The sequence below is a fragment of the Citrus sinensis genome, chromosome 7 (assembly GCF_022201045.2).
Source record: "Citrus sinensis cultivar Valencia sweet orange chromosome 7, DVS_A1.0, whole genome shotgun sequence".
NCBI classification, from domain to species: Eukaryota; Viridiplantae; Streptophyta; class Magnoliopsida; order Sapindales; family Rutaceae; genus Citrus; species Citrus sinensis.
In genome coordinates, this window is record NC_068562.1 from 12592459 (window position 1) to 12613410 (window position 20952).

Sequence of the window (20952 nt, forward strand, 5' to 3'; positions counted from 1 at the left end):
GTTGGATCACAAAAAAATTTTTAAAAATAGATATGAAACAACAGTTGTATTATAGCTGGACCCAGTGGCGGTGCCAGAAATTAAACTTAGGAGGGGCTAAGTTTAAATAATATTGTAATTTAAAAAAGGTTAATAAATAATGAGTATCAAAAATAAAAATTCACTAACATGTTCAATACATTTATAATTGATCTCAATGTGTTTTTATATGTTAAAAACGTTAAAAAATAAACTTATCACCAAGAATACAAAATAAATCTTTTTCTACATGTGTAATAACAATATTATTCAATTATTAATCTCTAATATGATTTCACAGACGATTTTTCACAAAATTCATAGTTGAAAATGTCTTTTACTACTGTAGTTATGACAACTAGTAAATTTAATGCTAATGTTATCAATAAACAAATTAATTAATACAATTTATCTTTTTTAGTATCAACTATTTTTCTTGTTAGCCTATCAATTTCTTTTAATTTTAAAAATTTGTTATTAGAACTCACCCATATAATGTAAACATCAAATTGAATTTTAAGTGTCATAAGATTTATTGAAGAAAAATTATTTTGATAAACTCAATAAGATAAAATAATTTCTTTTTTTTTGCGTGAGGAAAGTTAGCGTGCAACGAATCTCAAAATAATAATTTCTTTGTGGGTTGGAAGTTGAAGATAAATACTTAATATTTTGATTTTTTTTTAATTTTAATAGAGATTTTTATGATAAATAAGATAAATATTTAATTAAATTTGTAAATTTTCAAGCCCCCCAACGTGGCACCGCCTATGGCTGGACCCCGAAGTAGGTAGTGCAATGTATTTCATTTTTATTGGGATTTTGGAATATGAAAACGCACCTAAATGTCACTATTTAAATTTGGTCTTGGGGCCAACGTGTAGCACTTATGCATTATATTGCAGCATAAATATTGCACCAACTTTTTTGCCACTTCAAGTTTTCCCTTATCCAAAAATGTGCGGTTGAGGATTTGTTTACTTCCTTTTAGAAAAATAATAATAATAATAACAACAACAATAATAGTTGTTGTTGTCAGGTCTGTCATCTTATTTGATTAAATAGATTATTAAATTTCATCTTATTTCTTTCTATTAGAATTCAAGATTTTGACCTTACAAAGACTACGCTCACCACTTCTTGAGCTCTCCCTTCGCCTCAGATACTTGTGATAAATGTTTATTACTTTCATCTGACTGACGATTAATTACCATGGATTGCACTATTTTAATTAACATTATGTCAATTTGAAAAAAAAAAATTAATGGAAAAAAAACACTTGTTTTAAATGTCCATCACCTTGATGAAAAATGTCGGCCACCAAAACAATATTTTAGTTTATCACAATGTCCTATACTGGGAAGGTTCTATCACTATCAATGGCAGCAATAATTTGACATAATTAACCAAGATACAACTTTTACTTGAAGGCCAATTTGGTCATAAAATAATATTAAAAAAACGTTTGAATTTTCTTTCAGCTGATTAGTCACCGTAGGCATTTGCCCCCCTTTTTTTAGATAATTATTACTTATGTTATTTACACAATATAAATTATTAAAATTTATTTATATTAATTCTAATATGACATCGTTTAAATTTTTTAGAAAAATTTATAAAAATATCCATAAAACTATTGTATTTTTTAACTTTAATCCCCTAAAATTTTTTCTATCATAACTAGCCAAACACCCTATGTTTGGATTACATTATCCTCATCACTTTCATCAAATTTACAAAGGCATGCCACTTTTTCAATTCCAGCACAAATAAATACGGATCTTCCTCAACAACTTAACAAACCTTCATCACTCTCAACAAACTTCATCATTCTCGCTAAATCAATTGCATAATTGAATATATAATCATCAATGGGAGAGTTTCTTAAAATTAGTTTATACTCTTACACAAAGTAAACATTTAATCTATTGATTTTATCAACTAAGTTCGAAATTAAAGTGGGTTTTGTTGTAAATATTGTTATTTTTCATTCATAAAACAATATGATTTGTTAAAGTACTTAGTTTGAGTTGAGAAATGAAGAAAAATCATTGAAAACACAGAAAAATCGGGCAAAAAATGAAGTTCAGAACAAGTGAGACATGCAAGTGGGACAGGTGCCTGTCTCACATAAACGCATTGCATTTATGTGCGACAAGCACCTGTCCCATTGCCTGTCGCACATAAACTCACGGATTTTATGGAGTACATGATTTTGGATTTGATTTGTCTCGTTGTAAACTTCGAAACGGTAGATTATACGCTTAAAACAGACATATATAGCTCAAGTTATGGCTTTCGAAACATATATGAAATTTAGTGAGACAAGCACCTGTCCCACTTGCTTGTCTCAATAAATTTCATATATATTTCGAAAGTCATAACTTGAGCTATAAATGTCCGTTTTAGGCGTATAATATACCGTTTCGAAGCTTACGACGAGATAAATCAAATCCAAAATCATGTACTCCATAAAATCCGTGGGTTTATGTGCAACAGGCACTGTATTTATGTGCGACAGGCACCTGTCCCACTTGTCTGTCTCACTAAATTTTATTTATGTTTCGAAAGCCATAACTTGAGCTATATATGTCCGTTTTAGGCATATAATATACCGTTTCGAAGCTTACAACAAGAAAAATCAAATCTAAAATCATGTACTCCATAAAATCCATGGGTTTATGTGCGACATGCATTCATGTAGTGCGTTTATGTGAGATAGGCACATATCCCACTTGCCTGTCTCACTTGTTCTTAACTTCATTTTTTGCTTGATTTTTCTGTGTTTTCAATGATTTTTCTTCATTTCTCAACTCAAACTAAGTACTTTAACAAATCACATTGTTTTATGAATGAAAAATAACAATATTTACAACAAAACCCACTTTAATTTCGAACTTAGTTGATAAAATCAATAGATTAAAGGTTTACATTGTGTAAAAGTATAAACTAATTTTAAGAAGCTCTCTCATTAATGATTATATATTCAATTATACAATTGATTTATCGAGAATGATGAAATTTGTTGAGAGTGATGAAGGTTTGTTAAGTTGTTGAAGAAGATCTGTATTTACTTGTGCTGGAATTGAAAAAGTGGCATGCTTTTATAAATTTGATGAAAGTGATGAGGATAATGTAGTCCAAACATAAGGTGTTTGGTTAGTTATAATAAAAAAAATTTTAAAAGGTTAAAATTAAAAAAACACAAAAATTTTATGACCATTTTTATAAATTTCCCAATTTTTTAACCCTCTCAAATTTTATCATCGAAGGACGCCCAGCTCCACTATTAAAAAAAAACTGTCTTCGCTTAGGCATTTGCTCTCTTATCCTCAGTTGAAGCTCTCCTGTCAAACTAATAACTACGGAAAAATCTTACACTCATCTCATCGGTTAGAATCATGGGCAATGTCTGCTCGTTTTCAATCTCATGTGATGCCGTTTTATCCCGTTGCCTAGACTGCACAATTAGGAAAGCAGCTTACGCAAGTGAGCTAGAAGCTAATCTTGCTGATTTGCAGACAGAGCTGCAGAAGTTGATTGAAGCTAGGAATGATGTGTTGAGAAGGGTTATGGTTGCCGAGCAGCGAAGAGTGAAACGGACGGATCAAGTGCAGGGCTGGCTGTCAAGGGTGGAAGCTGTGGAGACTACAGCTGGTAAGCTGATAGGAGATGGCCCTCAAGAAACTGAGAAATTATGTCTTGGAGGATGCTGTTCCAAGGACTTCAACTCAAGCTACAAGTTTGGGAAACAAGTTGTTAAAGCGCTACGAGATGTGAAGACTTTGGAGGGTGAAAGATTTTTTGAAGTGGTGGCTGAAATAGCTCCAGATCAGTCTTCTGTCGCAGATGAAAGACCTACTGAGGCTATAGTAAAAGGCTTGGAATCAACGCTTGAAGACGTGTGGAGATGTCTAGTTGAAGAATCAGCCGGAATTATTGGTCTGTATGGCATGGGGGGTGTCGGTAAAACTACACTACTCACCAGAATCAACAATAAATTTCTTGAGAGTCCATCTGATTTTGATTGTGTGATTTGGGTTGTAGTGTCAAAAGACCTGCAGATTGAAAAAAATCAAGAAATTATCGGGAAAAAGATAGGTCTGTTTGATGATTCATGGAAGAATAAAAATCTTGACGAGAGAGCTCTAGAAATCTTCAAGATTTTAAGGGAGAAGAAGTTTGTTTTGTTGTTGGATGATATATGGGAGCGGGTTAATTTAAACAAAGTGGGAGTCCCTCTTCCAAGCCCACAAAGTACAACCGCATCAAAAGTGGTATTCACAACCCGTTTTATTAATGTTTGTGGCTCCATGGAAGCTCATAGAAACTTCAAAGTGGAGTGCTTAACAGAAAAGCATGCTTGGGAATTGTTTCAGATGAAGGTCGGAGAAGAGACTCTTAAGAGTCATCCTCATGTTTTTGAACTAGCCCAAGTTGTGGCCAAGGAGTGTGGTGGTTTGCCACTTGCACTTATTACCATTGGTCGAGCCATGGCCTACAAAAAGACACGTGAAGAATGGAAATATGCAATTGAAGTGTTAAGAAGATCAACTTTCGAGCTTGCAGGTTTGGAGAAAGAGGTTTATCCTCTTTTAAAATTCAGCTATGATTGTCTGCCAAATGATATAATTAGATCTTGTTTTTTATATTGTTGTTTATATCCAGAAGATTGGAATACTTTTAAAAGGAATTTGATAGATTGTTGGATTGGAGAGGGATTTTTGGAGGAAAATGACAGGTTTGGAGCACACAATCAAGGATACTACATTGTGGGCACTCTTGTTCATGCATGTTTATTGGAGGAGGTAGAAGATGATAAAGTGAAAATGCATGACGTTATTCGTGATATGGCTTTGTGGATAGCTAGTGAAATTGAGAAGGAGAAGGAAAACATTTTGGTTTATGCAGGTACTGGATTAGCAGTGGCTCCAGGTGTTGAAGGATGGGAAAAGGTGAAAAGATTGTTGTTGATGAAAAATCACATTAAGCATCTACCAGATATTCCTACATGCCCTCATCTGCTTACTTTATTTCTTAGCCATAATCAGTTAAGGTGGATCTCTGAGGACTTCTTCCAATTTATGCCATCTCTCAAAGTTTTAAACCTGTCATTTACGAAACGACACAAATTTCCTTCAGGGATTTCAAAATTGGCTTCACTACAACTTATTGATCTTTCATATACTAGTATAAGAGGGTTGCCAGAAGAGTTGAAGGCCTTGATCAACCTTAAATGTTTGAATTTGGATCAAACAAAGTTTCTAGTTACCATTCCAAGGCATTTAATATCTAGCTTTTCGATGCTGCACGTGTTGAGAATGTTTGGCTCTGGTAGTTCTGTTTTTCACGAAGCATCAGGAGACAGCATTTTATTTGATGGGGGTGAACTCTTAGCAGATGAATTGCTTGGTTTGAAATATTTAGAGGTATTGGACATCACTTTGAGAAGTCGTCATGCTCTTCAAAGTGTGTTGAGTTCACATAAGTTAAGAAGTTGTACTCAAGCAATTTTCCTCCAATGCTTCAAAGACTCCAAGTCGATTTATGCTGCAGCTTTAGCTGATCTGAAACACCTCAAGAAATTATGTATTTCTCAGTGTGAAGAATTGGAAGAATTAAAGATTGATTGTACTGGGGAAGTAAAAAGAATGTGCCAACCATATATTTTCCGGAGTCTTAATAAGGTTCAAATTTATTCTTGCCCTGTATTGAAGGACCTGACATTTCTTGTATTTGCTCCGAACCTCAAGTCTATTGATGTAAGAAGTTGCTCTGTTATGAAAGAAATCGTCAGCGCTGGAAAATCTGCTGACATTGCAGAGATGATGGGAAATATGAGTCCTTTTGCAAAACTCCAGAATCTTCAATTAGTACGTCTACAAAATTTAAAGAGCATCTATTGGAAGCTTGTGCCCTTTCCACATCTGAAGGAAATCATTGTACATCAATGCAATTGGCTTAAAAAGCTTCCACTTGATTCCAATAGTGCAAAAGAGCATAAAATTGTTATTCACGGAGAAGAATGCTGGTGGAATAAGCTTCAATGGGAGAATGACGCCACTAAAAATGCATTTTTCTCCTGTTTTAAACCTCTTGACCGAACTTTTATGGCTGAACGTAGATTTCTGACCTGAGATTACATTTGACTTCTGGTGTGTGCCTTTTCTTACATTCTTCTTGTTACATTCTTTCTTTTTGATGTATGCTTTAATATGTGGTGATGCTGAAATCTGCTCGCCCTTTACCCGACCAGATTCTTCCACCAACACTTATATGCTTAATGGGAACGATGTCACTTTCTCCTTGCCTTAACGATCGCTTACGTCACTGGGTTGGAATCACCCCTTTTTATCTTGCTAAGCCTGCGTTCACAAAAAATGGATCAGAGACGCCGATAGTTTTACCGGCGTAAACCCTCCGATGCCTAAGTTAGCACAAGATGTTTACGGAAAAACGGTTCAATTTAGATTTTTGAATGACTTACGATTCACTCTCAGTTTATGCAGAAAAACAGTCTAGTTTTAATTTGGCAGAGTTTTCCCTTCTCTCTCCCTTTTTTTCCCTTTCTTCATTGGTTTCTTCCTCTTTTATAGTCGTTGTCCCACGTTTCCGTTCACCCTTCATCCCCCCTTTCTCGGGTAGTGGCAGCCCCTCATGGGACTCCAACTGCTACATTGTGGGTAAACGTGGGACACCGTGTCTCCCTTAATGGTTCTGGGAAAAGCGCAACTGTCGTGATTTCGTGAGATTCTGTTCCCGCTCTTTGGGGAATGTGTATCTGCTCGGTATATGTTTATGGTCGGCCCATGTTTGTAGAAGACTCATTATCAGTATTCTGCTCGTACCATTCGGTTAAGGTGATCCACTCCGGGGTGGGGATAATGGCATGGCTGAGCTGGTGCTCTTATTTACTTAACAATATGTAAACGGGCTTGTTGGCGAATTGATGCTTATATGCTTTTCTATATAATGTACATAATATTGACGGCTTCAGTACTTTATCTGCATTTTCTTGGGTACTTTGATATGTAAAAGGGCAACACTTGGATGATTTCCAAGGATTCCAATCAATAGCTTAGCCTGGAAGTGAAAAAGAAAGAGAATGCTTCATGGGGAGGAGGAAGCCACTCAGAATGGAGTTCAAGTTGCTACAATTAAATAACAGACACACATGCAACCAATGGCTTTCAAAATCTGAGTTCTCTTCAATTATATGCATAATAAAAATGGCAAAATGGTGTGAATTTATATTAAACTTCTATCGCTTCTGGAAATTAAACACCTTAATTCCTACAGCAAAGATAAGTGCAAAAAGCACTGGGAGTGCACCTACAACGGCTGCAACAACTCCAAGAAAATCATGTCTAAAACCAAAATAACTACTCAAAAATTGTTCCACAGTTTCACCAGACTCAAGCCTGTCTTGTTTATCTCCAAATTGCGAAGCAACCAATCCATACAATGTCCAAGATATTGGACATGCCCAATAGTACCATCTCCACCATATTGGAATCCTCTGTTATCGAGCAAGTGAAAAACATGGAAGGAAAGAATTAGTGATTCAATATTACTACATAAAGCTATGGTAATGTAGCATATTTATATTATTAATGGCTAGCTGATACTTACTGTTTTTGGGATTATGTACCCGGAAAAGACATTCCATAATCCGTTAAATGAAGACACTATGATGGCAGAAATGTGGTAGTTTGGCGTCATTGCAACTGCCATCATGCCATAGAAGGTGAAGTACAATAAAGTGAAGAACACGAAGAATAAATACCAAAAGAACTTTGTGGCAGTCCATTCAAATCCAATCATTGCATAGACTAAAACACCATATGTGACAGCTTGAACAAATATATAAGGAATCTCAATTAAAACCTGCAGGAAAAAAGAAAAAAACAGTTAAGTAAAAAGACAGAAAGAAATTTACAATACTTGAAGTATGCCATCTGTTGGACAAATTACTTGGGCGAAGGCATATGGGAAGGCCGAATACAATCCAGCAGCCCTTTCTCTGTAGAAGACTGTTCTTTCAACAGATACTACTGGCTGCACAGATGAAGCATTTTTGACACCAAGGAAGAGAACAGCAACGTACATGGAACCCATTGCATTAAACAGATCTTGTTTCTTTGTGCTACGATTTGAAATGTCAAAATTTAAAATTAAGAGGTAAATGACACTAGAAGGCTTGGATTAACAATTGACTATACAGCTCCAATTTCCAAATTGTAACTTACATTTTAGTGCCTATGTCCCAGAACATTGTCCCAAATGCCAAGGCTATGACGGTCGTAAACAGAAATCTAACAGCATTGTATGATGGATTACGCCAGTATGACCAATGTTGTTTCCATAAGCAAACCATACATTGGGTGAAAAATGACTGTGCATACTGAGTAGCGAAATGAAGATCCTTTGAGCCATGAGCAGGCTTGCTTAAATCTTTGATCAGTTCTTTGTTTCTCCTGAAGCAAAATCAACCTTAAACAAACAAAAACATTGGCATTCTGTTTGATTGATTCTAGTAATGCTATACATGAACCAACCTGTAGAGTTCCGAACTTTTGTAAATACCAGCAAAATCAATCCCCAAAGATGTTTCTTGTGATGGAGTGGTAATTTCCAACATCCAAGTTGCCGGATTATAACCATCTTTGATAGTACTAACTCCTGGAATTCCCTTCATAAAAAGAAAATGCACTTGCATTAGCTAGTATCATGATGTACTTTAACTCTTGAACTTTGTAATGTTATTTAAAATTAAATTCCCATTTTTGTAATTTGAAATGTTTCATACTTCAAAATACTTGATAAGATGGCTAGAATGTTCACCCAATGGCCCAACATATATTTCTTGTCCCCCTCGCTTCAGCAGGAACAGCTGCAATGCAAGTTATACAATCACAGTCACATCATTAAAATAGAAAGTTCGATCTTTTGGCCCAGTACTAACAATTACACATCATCAAAAGCTTCAAATATGTCAATGCTTGGCTGATGGATAGTGCACACCACTGTTCTTCCTGTGTCCACCGTGTTCCTAACAGTTCTCATAAAAATTGCAGCAGCTCGTGCATCTAGCCCTGAAGTTGGCTCATCCATAAAGATAATGGAGGGGTTTGCCACGAGCTCAACTGCAATGGTAAGCCTCTTGCGCTTTTCTGTTGACAAACCATTTAAACCAGGCAAACCAACCAGTGCTTTCCTCAGTGTGTTCAATTCCACAAGCTCCATGACTTCCTCAATAAACATCTGCAAACCATTGCCAAAAATGTATTCAAGGTTAAAATTAAAACTGAATCACTATGGGATTTCAGCACCAACCTTTCGGGTTTGAGAATCAACTTCAGGGGGTAATCGAAGCCAGGCTGAGTAGAGCAAGGACTCGTACACGGTAACATTAGGAGAGTGGATGTCATTTTGCTCACAATATCCTGAAATGCAAGTGAATGTTTCTTGCTTCTTAGGGTACCCAGATATTGCAATGTTCCCGGTTATATATCCGCTAGTTTTTCTACCAGCCAGAACATCCAGCAGAGTGGTTTTCCCGGCACCACTAACACCCATCAGAGCTGTAAGAACACCCGGCCTGAAAGCACCGCTCACACCATTCAGAAGCACCAATTGGTCTTCGGAAACACCAGGGTTTATCATTTCCTATAAAGTTAAAATCAAACTGATTAGTTGACATTCAAGAGTAGCTGTTTTAAATAATCAAGATACTGAATGGAATTCTCATATTTTGTCTATTTCAATTCCTGAAACACAAGACAATTTTTTAAGATGTGGTATTTTCATGTCCCCTGTTGCAGAATGGTTGGCTAGCTTGTTTGCCACTTCTCTACAAGGGTTTCCATTTTCATATAACTTTCATTAGGTACATGGTTTGCTTCTTTAATTTTCACGAATATTTGGAAGGCTCCTAACAAAATTATCTTTCCAGATAAATATACTTCGTCTCCTCAGATTATGAGTTCATGGAAATCCTTCTTGATTTCATGGTCCTTAGTATGCCAGAAGTGTGTTTCTTCCATGTTTGACTTATCAATTATTATTTATTAACAACATTTGTGTTGATGTTTGAAGGTGCAGAGTTTCAAGGCTTATTTATGTTGGTGTCTCAATAATCTTGGTGCTAGAGCCTGTGGTTGGGTGTTTTGGGATAGTCAAGGAGATTTCTTGGATGCTATCACAGTCAATTTGGGTCTTAACTCCTTTTTCTTTGCCTATTCTATCTCCCTACTGATTTAGCTACCACAATTTCTAGCCTAAAAAATTCTGATTGTAAACCGTCTTGCTGTTTTCATAATCAATGAATTTTAGAGAGATTCCTTCTCAACCGTCCTTGTATTGCACTTAAACATATCCTTTCTGCTTGATATATTGATTTATAAAATATATATATATATATATATATATATATATATATATATATTAATGTCACCTGTGGCATGTCAACCGAGTATGTAATATCATCAAAGGTGATGGAATGTGGTTCAAAAGGAAGAACCATTCCTCTTTTTTGGTGATGATTGGCCCTAGTATCCGCTTCTGTGAGATATGTGGAGTTTGTTCGCCTAATGTCATGGCCACTCTCTGCATGTCAACCTTAATTAAGTAAATATCAAAAGGCTAATAAAGAATCCTCTCATTACATACAAAAATATTTCAAATGAGCTTTATGATCACTTTTGTGATTTTTTTTTGCTGGACCTACTTCCATTGGTTGATAACTGAACGGTTCCTCCAATTCTGTTATCATGCTCATTACTTTGAGATTCCTCTGATATAACAGCCTGATTCTTGCCGAACGCTGCTGGTATAAGCACAAACTGTATCAGAATTGCCCACTTTAAGAAAGAGAAAAACTGGAAAACTTAAGGATACAGACGGTTAAGAAAGCTTAGAGCCAGAGTAAAACCAATGTTGAACAATGTTATAAAACCAGACAAAGCCCCCACTCCTAGCCAATACCAGTAAGCATCTGTGAAGAACCCGCGAGACTTCAAAATTTCAACTCCTAGTGGTTCGGTTCTGTTTGGCAAAATCTTTATGTGAAAGATTTCCAACATTAGCACGTCATACAGAGATGAATACAGCAATACAAGGCTCATTCAAGGCATCATTACCTTTCTCCAACTATTACCAAGGAACTCATTAACCGCTATTGCATTCTGTGCATACATCAAAGGTGAACACCAGTAAGCCCATTTCCACCATTTTTTTATGTCCTCTGCATTACCAAACTAGTAAGGTAGGAATTTAAGTTCAACTTCAAGAGAAAAAAAGATCCTTTTTTTTCCAAAACTGATTTACTTCTTATACCTCGTGAAAGGACAAATCCCTCTAGTACTAAAATCAGGAGCAATGTAAATGAACCAAATGTGTTAGCAACAACCATATTCCTGCCTGTCGCTGCAACTAATCGGAACAATGCAGAAGTCATCTGATTAAGAAAAAAGAGCAGCAAGTACTGCTTCAAAAACCTGCAGCAACACAATCACCTTGTAAAACAGTTGGATGAACAGATATTAAACATGTGACAAAACCTTCAGCAGCTTCTAAAAGTTTTGAAGTTATGTTTTTATCTTCTTACCTTCCAGCATTGGGATCAAAACCGACTACATAATAGGTTAAGAATACCCAAACTGAAACCTCTACATATGAGATAGGGATCTTGAGGATCCATGCGGGAAGAGCATATGCCCATGAAGGGTAGAATCGGAGGTCTCTTTGCTTATAGAAAACAGGAAGCTTTGCTATGGTCATAGAAATCTCCGACATTCGATTGTGAAAGAATTCTTAAGATCGAAGAAAGATGAGAGAAGCTGAATCTAATTGTTTTATTAAGCTCAATTAGTAAAATTACAATGAGCTGGTTTATATAGCTGCTTAGCTCAGCATCCAGCTTATTCATGAATTTACAAACACACGAAATGCAAGTTAAAGATTTGATCACAACCGTACATTTCTAACTAACTTATTTCATCATGGAAAGTCAGAGGAATCTCTGTATAGCTATTTTGCCAACTGGAATCTTCTGGATTGTCACGTGTGATTCTCAATTCATTTCTCGTGTGAGTAACATCCTTGGTCAGCAAGTATGCTCCAGCTAATACTCCCACATGACTTGATTCAAGTTCAACTTCATTCAATATTTCAACATCCCTTCTCAAACTTAAATCTCTGGAAGAGACTTTAAGTTTGTTTCTGAAGAAGCTGAACTTAGGATAAGTAAGTGGTTTGGTTAACACATCAGCAATTTGATCATTGCTTGAGACAAATGCAACTTCTACTTCTTTCTTTTCAACCATGTCTCTTACAAAGTGAATGTCAATTTCTATGTGTTTTGTTTTGGAATGAAGAACTGGATTTGTGGCAATTGCTGCTGCACTAGTACTGTCACTTAATAATAATGGAGTGTAGCTGAGCTTTACATTTATCTCTTTGAGAACAGAGCAAATCCAAGTTATCTCTGCACATGCTAACGCCATGGCTCTATATTCAGATTCTACTGATGATTTTGACACTACACTCTGTTTCTTTGAGCTCCAGCTAACCAAATTGTCACCTAAGTAAATGCAATAACCACTGGTAGATCTTCTGTCATCAGGATCACTACCCCAATCAGCATCGGAATAAGCTATCAAATCAAAAGAGTCTGACTTCCTGAAACTTAAACCATAGTCAACAGTTTCTTTCAAATAACTTAGGACTCGTTTGCAAGCTAACAAATGAGGCTGCAGAGGACTTGCCATAAATTGACTTAGCTTATTCACTGCATAAGCAATCTCTGGCCTGGTAAGTACAGCATATTGAAGTCCTCCAATAGCTCTTCTATACTGAGTAGGATCAGAGTATTTTGTTCCCATAAACTTACTCAACTTATCAGTTGTTGCAAGTGGAGTATCAGCTCCATTACAGTTCTGTAAATCAAACTTTGCAAGTAACTTCTTTAGATATTTGGTTTGAGATAGCACTAGAGTGTTTTCATTTCTTGTCACCTCAATACCAAGAAAGAAATTTAACTGCCCCAAATCCTTGAGAGCAAAAGTACTACTTAAGTCCTGAATTAGTTGTTCAATCTCAATGTTATTGCTTCCAGTGACTATAATATCATCAACATAAATTAGTAGAATAACCACATCATTTCCATTCTGTTTGAAGAACAAAGATGTATATGATTTTGCTCTACAAAAATTCCATGATTCCAGCACTGATTTCAATTTGTTAAACCAAGCTCTAGGAGCTTGTTTCAACCCATAAAGAGCTTTCTTCAACTTGCAGTTATGCCTTGGATAATCTGGATTTATAAACCCTTCTGGTTGAGGCATATACACAGTTTCAGTCAACTCCCCATTTAGAAAGGCATTATTGATGTCAACTTGTCTTAGTTTCCAGTCATGTACAACAGCAAGGTTTAGAACAATCCTTATGGTTGTAGGAAGCCCTTTGCCACTAGACTGGCTTTGTATTCACCCCCATATCACATTGTAAGGCTTTTATGTTCAGCTCTAGGCTTTTTTCAATCTGGTTTTTAAAAGTGATAAATGTTGTAAGTGCTTGAGACTTGTGTGTTAAACCATAAATCCAGGTGTAGCTTGTTTTATCATCAATGAAAGCTATGTAATATCTAAACCCTTGATTTGAAATTGTAGGAGCAGGACCCCAGAGGTCACTGTGAATAATTTCCAGAGCATGTTTAGTTTTTCTTTCACTGCTTTTGAATAACAGTCTATGCTGTTTTCCATATTGACATGCTTTGCAGAAAGACAAATCAAACTTTTTATTTCCAAGAGAAATGTTACAAGCTGACAAAGTTTTCCTAAGTGCAACAACATTAGGATGACCTAATCTCAAGTGCCACAGGTCTAGCACTTTGCTACTTGTACATTTTTCACTACAATTTACTGAAAGCATAGACTCTGGTTTGTGAGCTTTATTTACTAAGAATAGGCTTGAACTGATAGTAGATGATGATAGAACAGACTTGGCTTGACTGGAATTAAGAGGCAAACACAGCAGCTTGTACAATCCATCTTTAGCCATTCCTCTCATAAGAACACTCCCCCTTCTCTTGTCCTTAACAGCACAAAATGATTCATTAAATTCAATATAAACATCATTATCATGCAAAAGTTTTAAGACACTAATCAAATTCTTGGTTATTTCAGGAACATGAAGTATGTGATTGAGTTTAATATGAGGTAAGGTGTGTGGTTCAAGTGTACTGAGCAATGAATGACCAATAGAAACTATTTTAAGTTTATCTCCATTACCTACTGCAAGCTGATCACTCTCTTTATATTCTGAGCTGATGTTGAGATTGTTGAAGTCATTTGAAATGTGATTTGTTGCTCCACTGTCGAGATACCATGCACCATCTCTGTTTCCTCCATTTTCAGCTACATAAGCACTTCTTCGATTTGGCATTTGATTTGGTACATAATTCTTTTTGAACCTGTACCAGCAGTGAGCAGCAGTGTGATTCTTCCTGAAGCAGATTTGACAAGGTCCCTTAGGTTCATCTTCATCAATCTGACTTTTGCCTTTGGCCTTAGCAAAGTACCACAGGTCTAGCACTTTGCTACTTGTACATTTTTCACTACAATTTACTGAAAGCATAGACTCTGGTTTGTAAGCTTTATTTACTAAGAATAGGCTTGAACTGATAGTAGATGATGATAGAACAGACTTGGCTTGATTGGAATTAAGAGGCAAACACAGCAGCTTGTACAATCCATCTTTAGCCATTCCTCTCATAAGAACACTCCCCCTTCTCTTGTCCTTAACAGCACAAAATGATTCATTGAATTCAATATAAACATCATTATCATGCAAAAGTTTTAAGACACTAATCAAATTCTTGGTTATTTCAGGAACATGAAGTATGTGATTGAGTTTAATATGAGGTAAGGTGTGTGGTTCAAGTGTACTGAGCAATGAATGACCAATAGAAACTATTTTAAGTTTAGCTCCATTACCTACTGCAAGCTGATCACTCCCTTTATATTCTGAGCTGATGTTGAGATTGTTGAAGTCATTTGAAATGTGATTTGTTGCTCCACTGTCGAGATACCATGCACCATCTCTGTTTCCTCCATTTTCAGCTACATAAGCACTTCTTCGATTTGGCATTTGATTTGGTACATAATTCTTTTTGAACCTGTACCAGCAGTGAGCAGCAGTGTGATTCTTCCTGAAGCAGATTTGACAAGGTCCCTTAGGTTCATCTTCATCAATCTGACTTTTGCCTTTGGCCTTATCAGATGCATTTGAGCTTTGATTAAAGTTTCCTCCACCAAACTGCCTTGCATTTGAGTTTCCAGGCTGTCTTCCACCATAGCTGTTGTTATTTCCATTGAAGTTGAAATTTCCTTGCCAGTTTCTTCTTTGATTTCCTCTCTGATAAGCTAGGTGAGCTTGAATACAAAGCCTTTGAAACATATCTTAAACATGAAGGAATATCCTTAAGATATTCTTGTCCATACACTCACCACCAAAATGGAAAGGCTGAAAGGAAGCATAGGCATCTTGTAGAATCTGGTTTAACTCTTCTTTCTCAAGCCAACTTACTTTTAAAGTTCTGGTGGGAAGCCTTCTCAAATGCAGCCTACTTTATAAACAGAACCAGTACACCTGTTCTCAATGACAAAACACCTTTTGAATCTCTTTATTCAAAGAAACCAAATTATTCCATTATAAAGATTTTTGGCTGTGAGTGTTATCCTTTTCTAAGACCTTATAATAGTCATAAGTTCAGCTTTCACACTTCAAAGTGTGTAAATTTGGGGTTTAGTCATTCACATAAGGTTACATGTGCCTTAGCTCAGGTGGAAGAATATGCATTGCAGCACATGTAAATTTCAATGAAAACTCTTTTCCTTTCCAAACAGATCCAGAGTTCATGTGTACTGAACCAAAACAGTCAGTTGAACTCACAAACACCTTTAGTAAATTCCTCACTGTGTCTTTTCCTTCTGAGAGTCACAGTCATGAGGCAACAACAGCTAGTGTAAATTCATCTGACAGTCAGAATCTGGAAATTACTCCTCCTAATGATCTGAGTTCTGATAACAATAATGAGATCACTTGTTCAGTGCTCAACAATGCTTCAAATGCACAATCTGACACTCAAAACCCTTCAAACTGCTCTGATACCATGAAAGAATTCTTAAGATCGAAGAAAGATGAGAGAAGCTGAATCTAACTGTTTTATTAAGCTCAATTAGTAAAATTACAATTAGCTAGTTTATATAGCTGCTTAGCTCAGCATCCAACTTATTCATGAATTTACAAACACACGAAATGCATGTTAAAAATTTGATCACAACCGTACATTTCTAACTAACTTATTTCATCATGCAAAGTCAGAGGAATCTCTGTATAGCTATTTTGCCAACTGGAATCTTCTGGCTTGTCACGTGTGATTCTCAATTCATTTCTCGTGTGAGTAACATCCTTGGTCAGCAAGTATGCTCCAGCTAATACTCCCACATGACTTGATTCAAGTTCAGCTTCATTCAATATTTCAACATCATTGAACATGATTATATTAACAACGAAGAACAAGGCACCAGTGTAAATTCCTCCATCAGTTAATGAATCTCGGTGCATTTTCGTTCTGAAGAAGAGTGTCATCGCAACCAGTGCCATAATTGAAAGCTAGAACCAGGGGAAAAATCCACGTCACTACTACTCTAAGAAAAGATTCAAAAAATTCAAGATTAAGTCATTACTTGGCTGAGCTTGAAGATATAGACAAATGAGTTCCTCTTCATTGGCAAAAGTTCTCTTGACATGCAAGATTCCAACAACTGCTTTTCGCTAACACCATAGATTTTAGTTGTCAAAGCAGCTCGGTGGCTCTTCCTCTTATCAAATGGAATTCGAAGCTCATCCTCAAGTTTCTTTCCCAAATAAAAGGATTTGAATGTGTCAGTGAATCCCTTGACTGTGACAAACCTGTAAGGTTCCTCCTCACGTGCCCAATACTGCTGCTGTTCTTTTTGTGACGTCACCTGTAACATAATCATTATTCGTGGAGATTTAATCGGAAGTTTACTTTCCTAGTTCTAGAATTTGTTTCAGGATTTTACTGATAAATCAGAGAAACAAAAACAATGCTCATCTTTAAGACAAATTCTCTTCTTTATTTTATTGAAAAGTAATAAAAAGTGATATATAAGCACATACTTCTTGCAAGAAGTCAGCAACTCCTTTTCTTTTCGGACATTCAAAGCCCATGAATTTAAAAAACTCTAGCACATATTCGCGGGGACCCTGATACACAATATGGCCATTAGATATTAGGATAATGTCATCAAATAGATCATATGTTTCTGGTGCAGGCTGTAGGAGAGAGATCAGAATGGTTCCTTCAAGGATATGAATGAACTGCCGAAGAGAATTCACAATTTGGAAAGTTGTAGAGTTAGATATCTCATCCATGAACAGTGCTTGTGCTGGTCCCACCAGCATTTCACCTATAATTATCATTGAAAATTATTCTAAGCTTGAATTAATCTCTCTGTGTAACAGATATGAACTGATGGTGTATTGGCACTTACCTGTTGTAACACGCTTCCTTTGTCCTCCTGATATGCCTCTTAAAATTTCATCGCCTACCATGGTATCAGCACAGACATCCAGGCCTAGAATCTATAAGTTTATGATGAAACTTTATCAAAATAGTGACACTATTTTACTTGGTCTTGACATTGACAGTAAATAATAAGTTTAACGGTTCATAGTGATGTTACCTTTAGAATATAATCAGTGATCACACTGACTTCTTGGCCTTCTGTTGCTGCTGCCTGTGACGTGAGAAATGGAGGATTGACTGGGATATATAAGAAAATGAAACAGGGTGTAACTCCATGATATTTATTTTAAGGACTAAATATCGGATTATCAACACAGGAAATGAGAATTTTTTAAATATTCTCCAACTTATTACAAACTTCGATTTACCCTTTTTTTAATTAAAAAATATTAATAATTTTGACATGATCCAACTTAGACTTGGCTAGATATTAGTGGCTTTAGGCCTAGACCCTCACAGATTCGTCCTTAAAGTGTCCCTGGACCCCAAAATAAGCATTACGCAAGATTGTATAGAGTATATAAAATATTACAAGTTGAGAGGTTATTTTTAAGATTGTAGATCCCATGGGGCTTAGATCCCCGACTCTCACACTTTAAGTCAAGATTGGCTTTAATACCATTTGTCAAATTTACTTAGGCTCTCATGGGTTTGTTCTCAAGATGCCCATACACCAAAAAATGCATCTTGTCAATTAAGGTGTAGATTACCTTTATAAGTATTAGACTTCTCATACCCAAGTGATATGAAATATTACAAGTTTAGTGGGTATTTTTAAAATTGTCATTTCACGAGGGAGGTAATTTCTCCTATTAGCTGAAGAACACATGAAAAAAAGGGCAACTAATTTCAAGTAAATGACTACGACAAATTGAACATCCTTGGCTCTAAAGCAATTGAACATCCAAGTTCATAGCCAAAAAATATTCACCCGTTGGGTTAGAATAAAGTTTATTTAAGATTAATTTCAAATTACTTCTTTATAAAATAATAATTTTCAAAATACTCTTCATAGTATTACAAACCTCAACTTATCCTATTTTTGTTTAAAAAAAAACCCCCCCCCCCCCCCCCATTTTTTCTATTATCTCTAGGATAAAAATGAGGGTATATAAGTTGAAGTTTACAATAATTTAAGAATATTTTAAAGATTATCATTTCATAAAGAGAGAAACCATTTACCCTCTGTTTAATGCTACATTTTAATTTTACATTTACCCTTTGTTTAATGCCACATTTTAATTTTTAAACAATCTTCAGCTCCTCTTACCTTCATGAAGACATCAATATCCGGGTCAGGCTTGATACCTGCTGCCTTCTCTCTTCTGGTCAACTCCGCTAACATTTCTGCATTTAACAAAAGCAACGTGTTATAGTTGAAGGGAAAACAAAAGAGGAAAAAAGAAAAAGAATCATACGTACCATAACGGGATCCAACACCCTGGCATCTTGCAGAAAAGGCCAGGGTTTCCCTTACTGTCATTTCTCCAATATGGACATCATGTTGACTGATATCGCAGCGGTTCTTTCGGGCACAAATTCGTCCATGTTGTGGCCGTTATATGTCACCCCACCAGAAAGCTTCATAGAGACACTTTGGTTATCCAATTAAAGGGGGAAAAAAAAAAAAAGAGAGTGAACTACTATAGCTAATTCTTGAAGCCAAACCCCTGAAATATATAGAGGTTTTAACTATATATTCACCTTTAGACTAGAATCAAGCTTCCCTGCCAAAGCCAATAAAAGTGTTGTCTTTACCGAACCTGGAGGACCCAGAAGCAATGTCATCCTGCAACAAAAGAATTGAAAACAATAAGAAATGACAGAAATGAAGGAGAATAAATAAGGGTAAACTTCAATCTATCCCCAGCTAGAATGATTTATAATCTTAATAGGAGTAAGCTCATTTCAGTAGATTGAGAGTTGCTCGTCATCACGAAGTGTGAAAAAGTCAAGTTATTTCCATTTTCATCTTAAAACTCAATTTATTTTCATTTTTGTTTAAAAGATGAAGGTAAATATTTGAAAACCGAATTTATCTCCATTTTCATTTATAAGATAAGCCTAAACAAGGGGGTTGTAGATGATTTTTTTTCTCTTTTCTTATTTTTCAAAAGTAAATGAAAATAAATTAATGCTTTTGTATTTTTTAAGGATAAATTGAAGATTATTACTCTAAGTAGGAGTAAATTAGAGTGTATCAAATAAATAAACAACAATATTATTTCAATACTAAATTCTCACCTGCCAGGCCTTATAATCCCGCTGACATCTTTGAGAATTGTCAGGTGCTTCTTTCTACTTGGAAGAATGTTAAGAGAGTTCAAGAAACCCTTCAAACACATACATATCGTTAGAACTTGAGAAGAGAAATTAAAAAAAGGTAACTAATTTTTTTTAAATTAATTATTTATATTTGCAGGTGGATACCTCAACTATGTTGGCGCAGAAGTTAAAGAATGTTGGTAAGGCTCTACTTCCTACATATGCTTCTGCTTCAACATTCAAATGCTCAAATCGAACTTCAATTGTGGGTAGGCTAATTCCAACTCTGAGCAAAACAAAGTATATATAAGACAGTGACTCGCTGCCACACAATATGATATTGTAATTATTCTCACACATGCATGCAAACGTTACTGATGAATACAAGCATAAAGAGAAATGTTACCTGGCAATGCGGTTCTTGAGCTTTAACAAGAACTCTTCATTATAAACCTCAGCAACTTTCACCAATTTTTCAACCAACCTCTGCCTTTCTTGCTGTCCAAGATTGTTAACATCAACTTCATTAGCCTCACCTCTTGAAGTAGTTAATATGCCTTTCTTCAAACGATTGTAAGTAGGCAATTTCTCAAGTACTGCAGCCCATATTAGAGCCTCCTCGTCATCTTGTTCTTCCCTCGAAGACATTGAAAATGCACCCGCAGAGACAGAATTGCTTCTCCATACAGAAGTAATTCCTGCACGTAAACTATTACTCACTTTGTAAACCTCATTATTATCACTCTCCATTACAACTCAAAGATTATCACAAAACCCAGAAATTCTTTTCCCTTTTTAAGAATGAGAAATCAAAAAACAGAGATGGGTATTATCTAATGAGGCATCTAGAAATTATTGATGAGCAACAGTTATATACATATAGTATATATATATATAACAGCAAAAATTGATCGTTGTCATGCAAATTTTTTCTTTTAAAAAAAGCACAGCTCAGATTAGTATTTTTTTTCCCCTTTTGGTCAACCTTGACGGGAAGAGGGATTTCAATTTGATTCTTAATATTATATGTTATGTATCTATTAGATGATAAA

General features: G+C 35.7%; 1 protein-coding gene and 1 pseudogene across 1 annotated transcript; one reads left to right on the forward strand and one right to left on the reverse strand.

The window, feature by feature from the left end:
• The first annotated feature begins 3300 nt into the window (after positions 1-3300).
• On the forward strand, positions 3301-7020 carry LOC127903641 (probable disease resistance protein At5g63020). Its single transcript, XM_052443948.1, has 2 exons — positions 3301-6173; positions 6275-7020. Exon 1 carries the CDS (start codon positions 3420-3422, stop codon positions 6153-6155), a length of 2736 nt encoding a protein of 911 aa, XP_052299908.1. The 5' UTR covers positions 3301-3419; the 3' UTR covers positions 6156-6173; positions 6275-7020.
• Positions 7021-7279: 259 nt separating this feature from the next.
• On the reverse strand, positions 7280-20738 carry LOC127903826 (pleiotropic drug resistance protein 1-like; annotated as a pseudogene).
• Between the last annotated feature and the right edge of the window lie 214 nt (positions 20739-20952).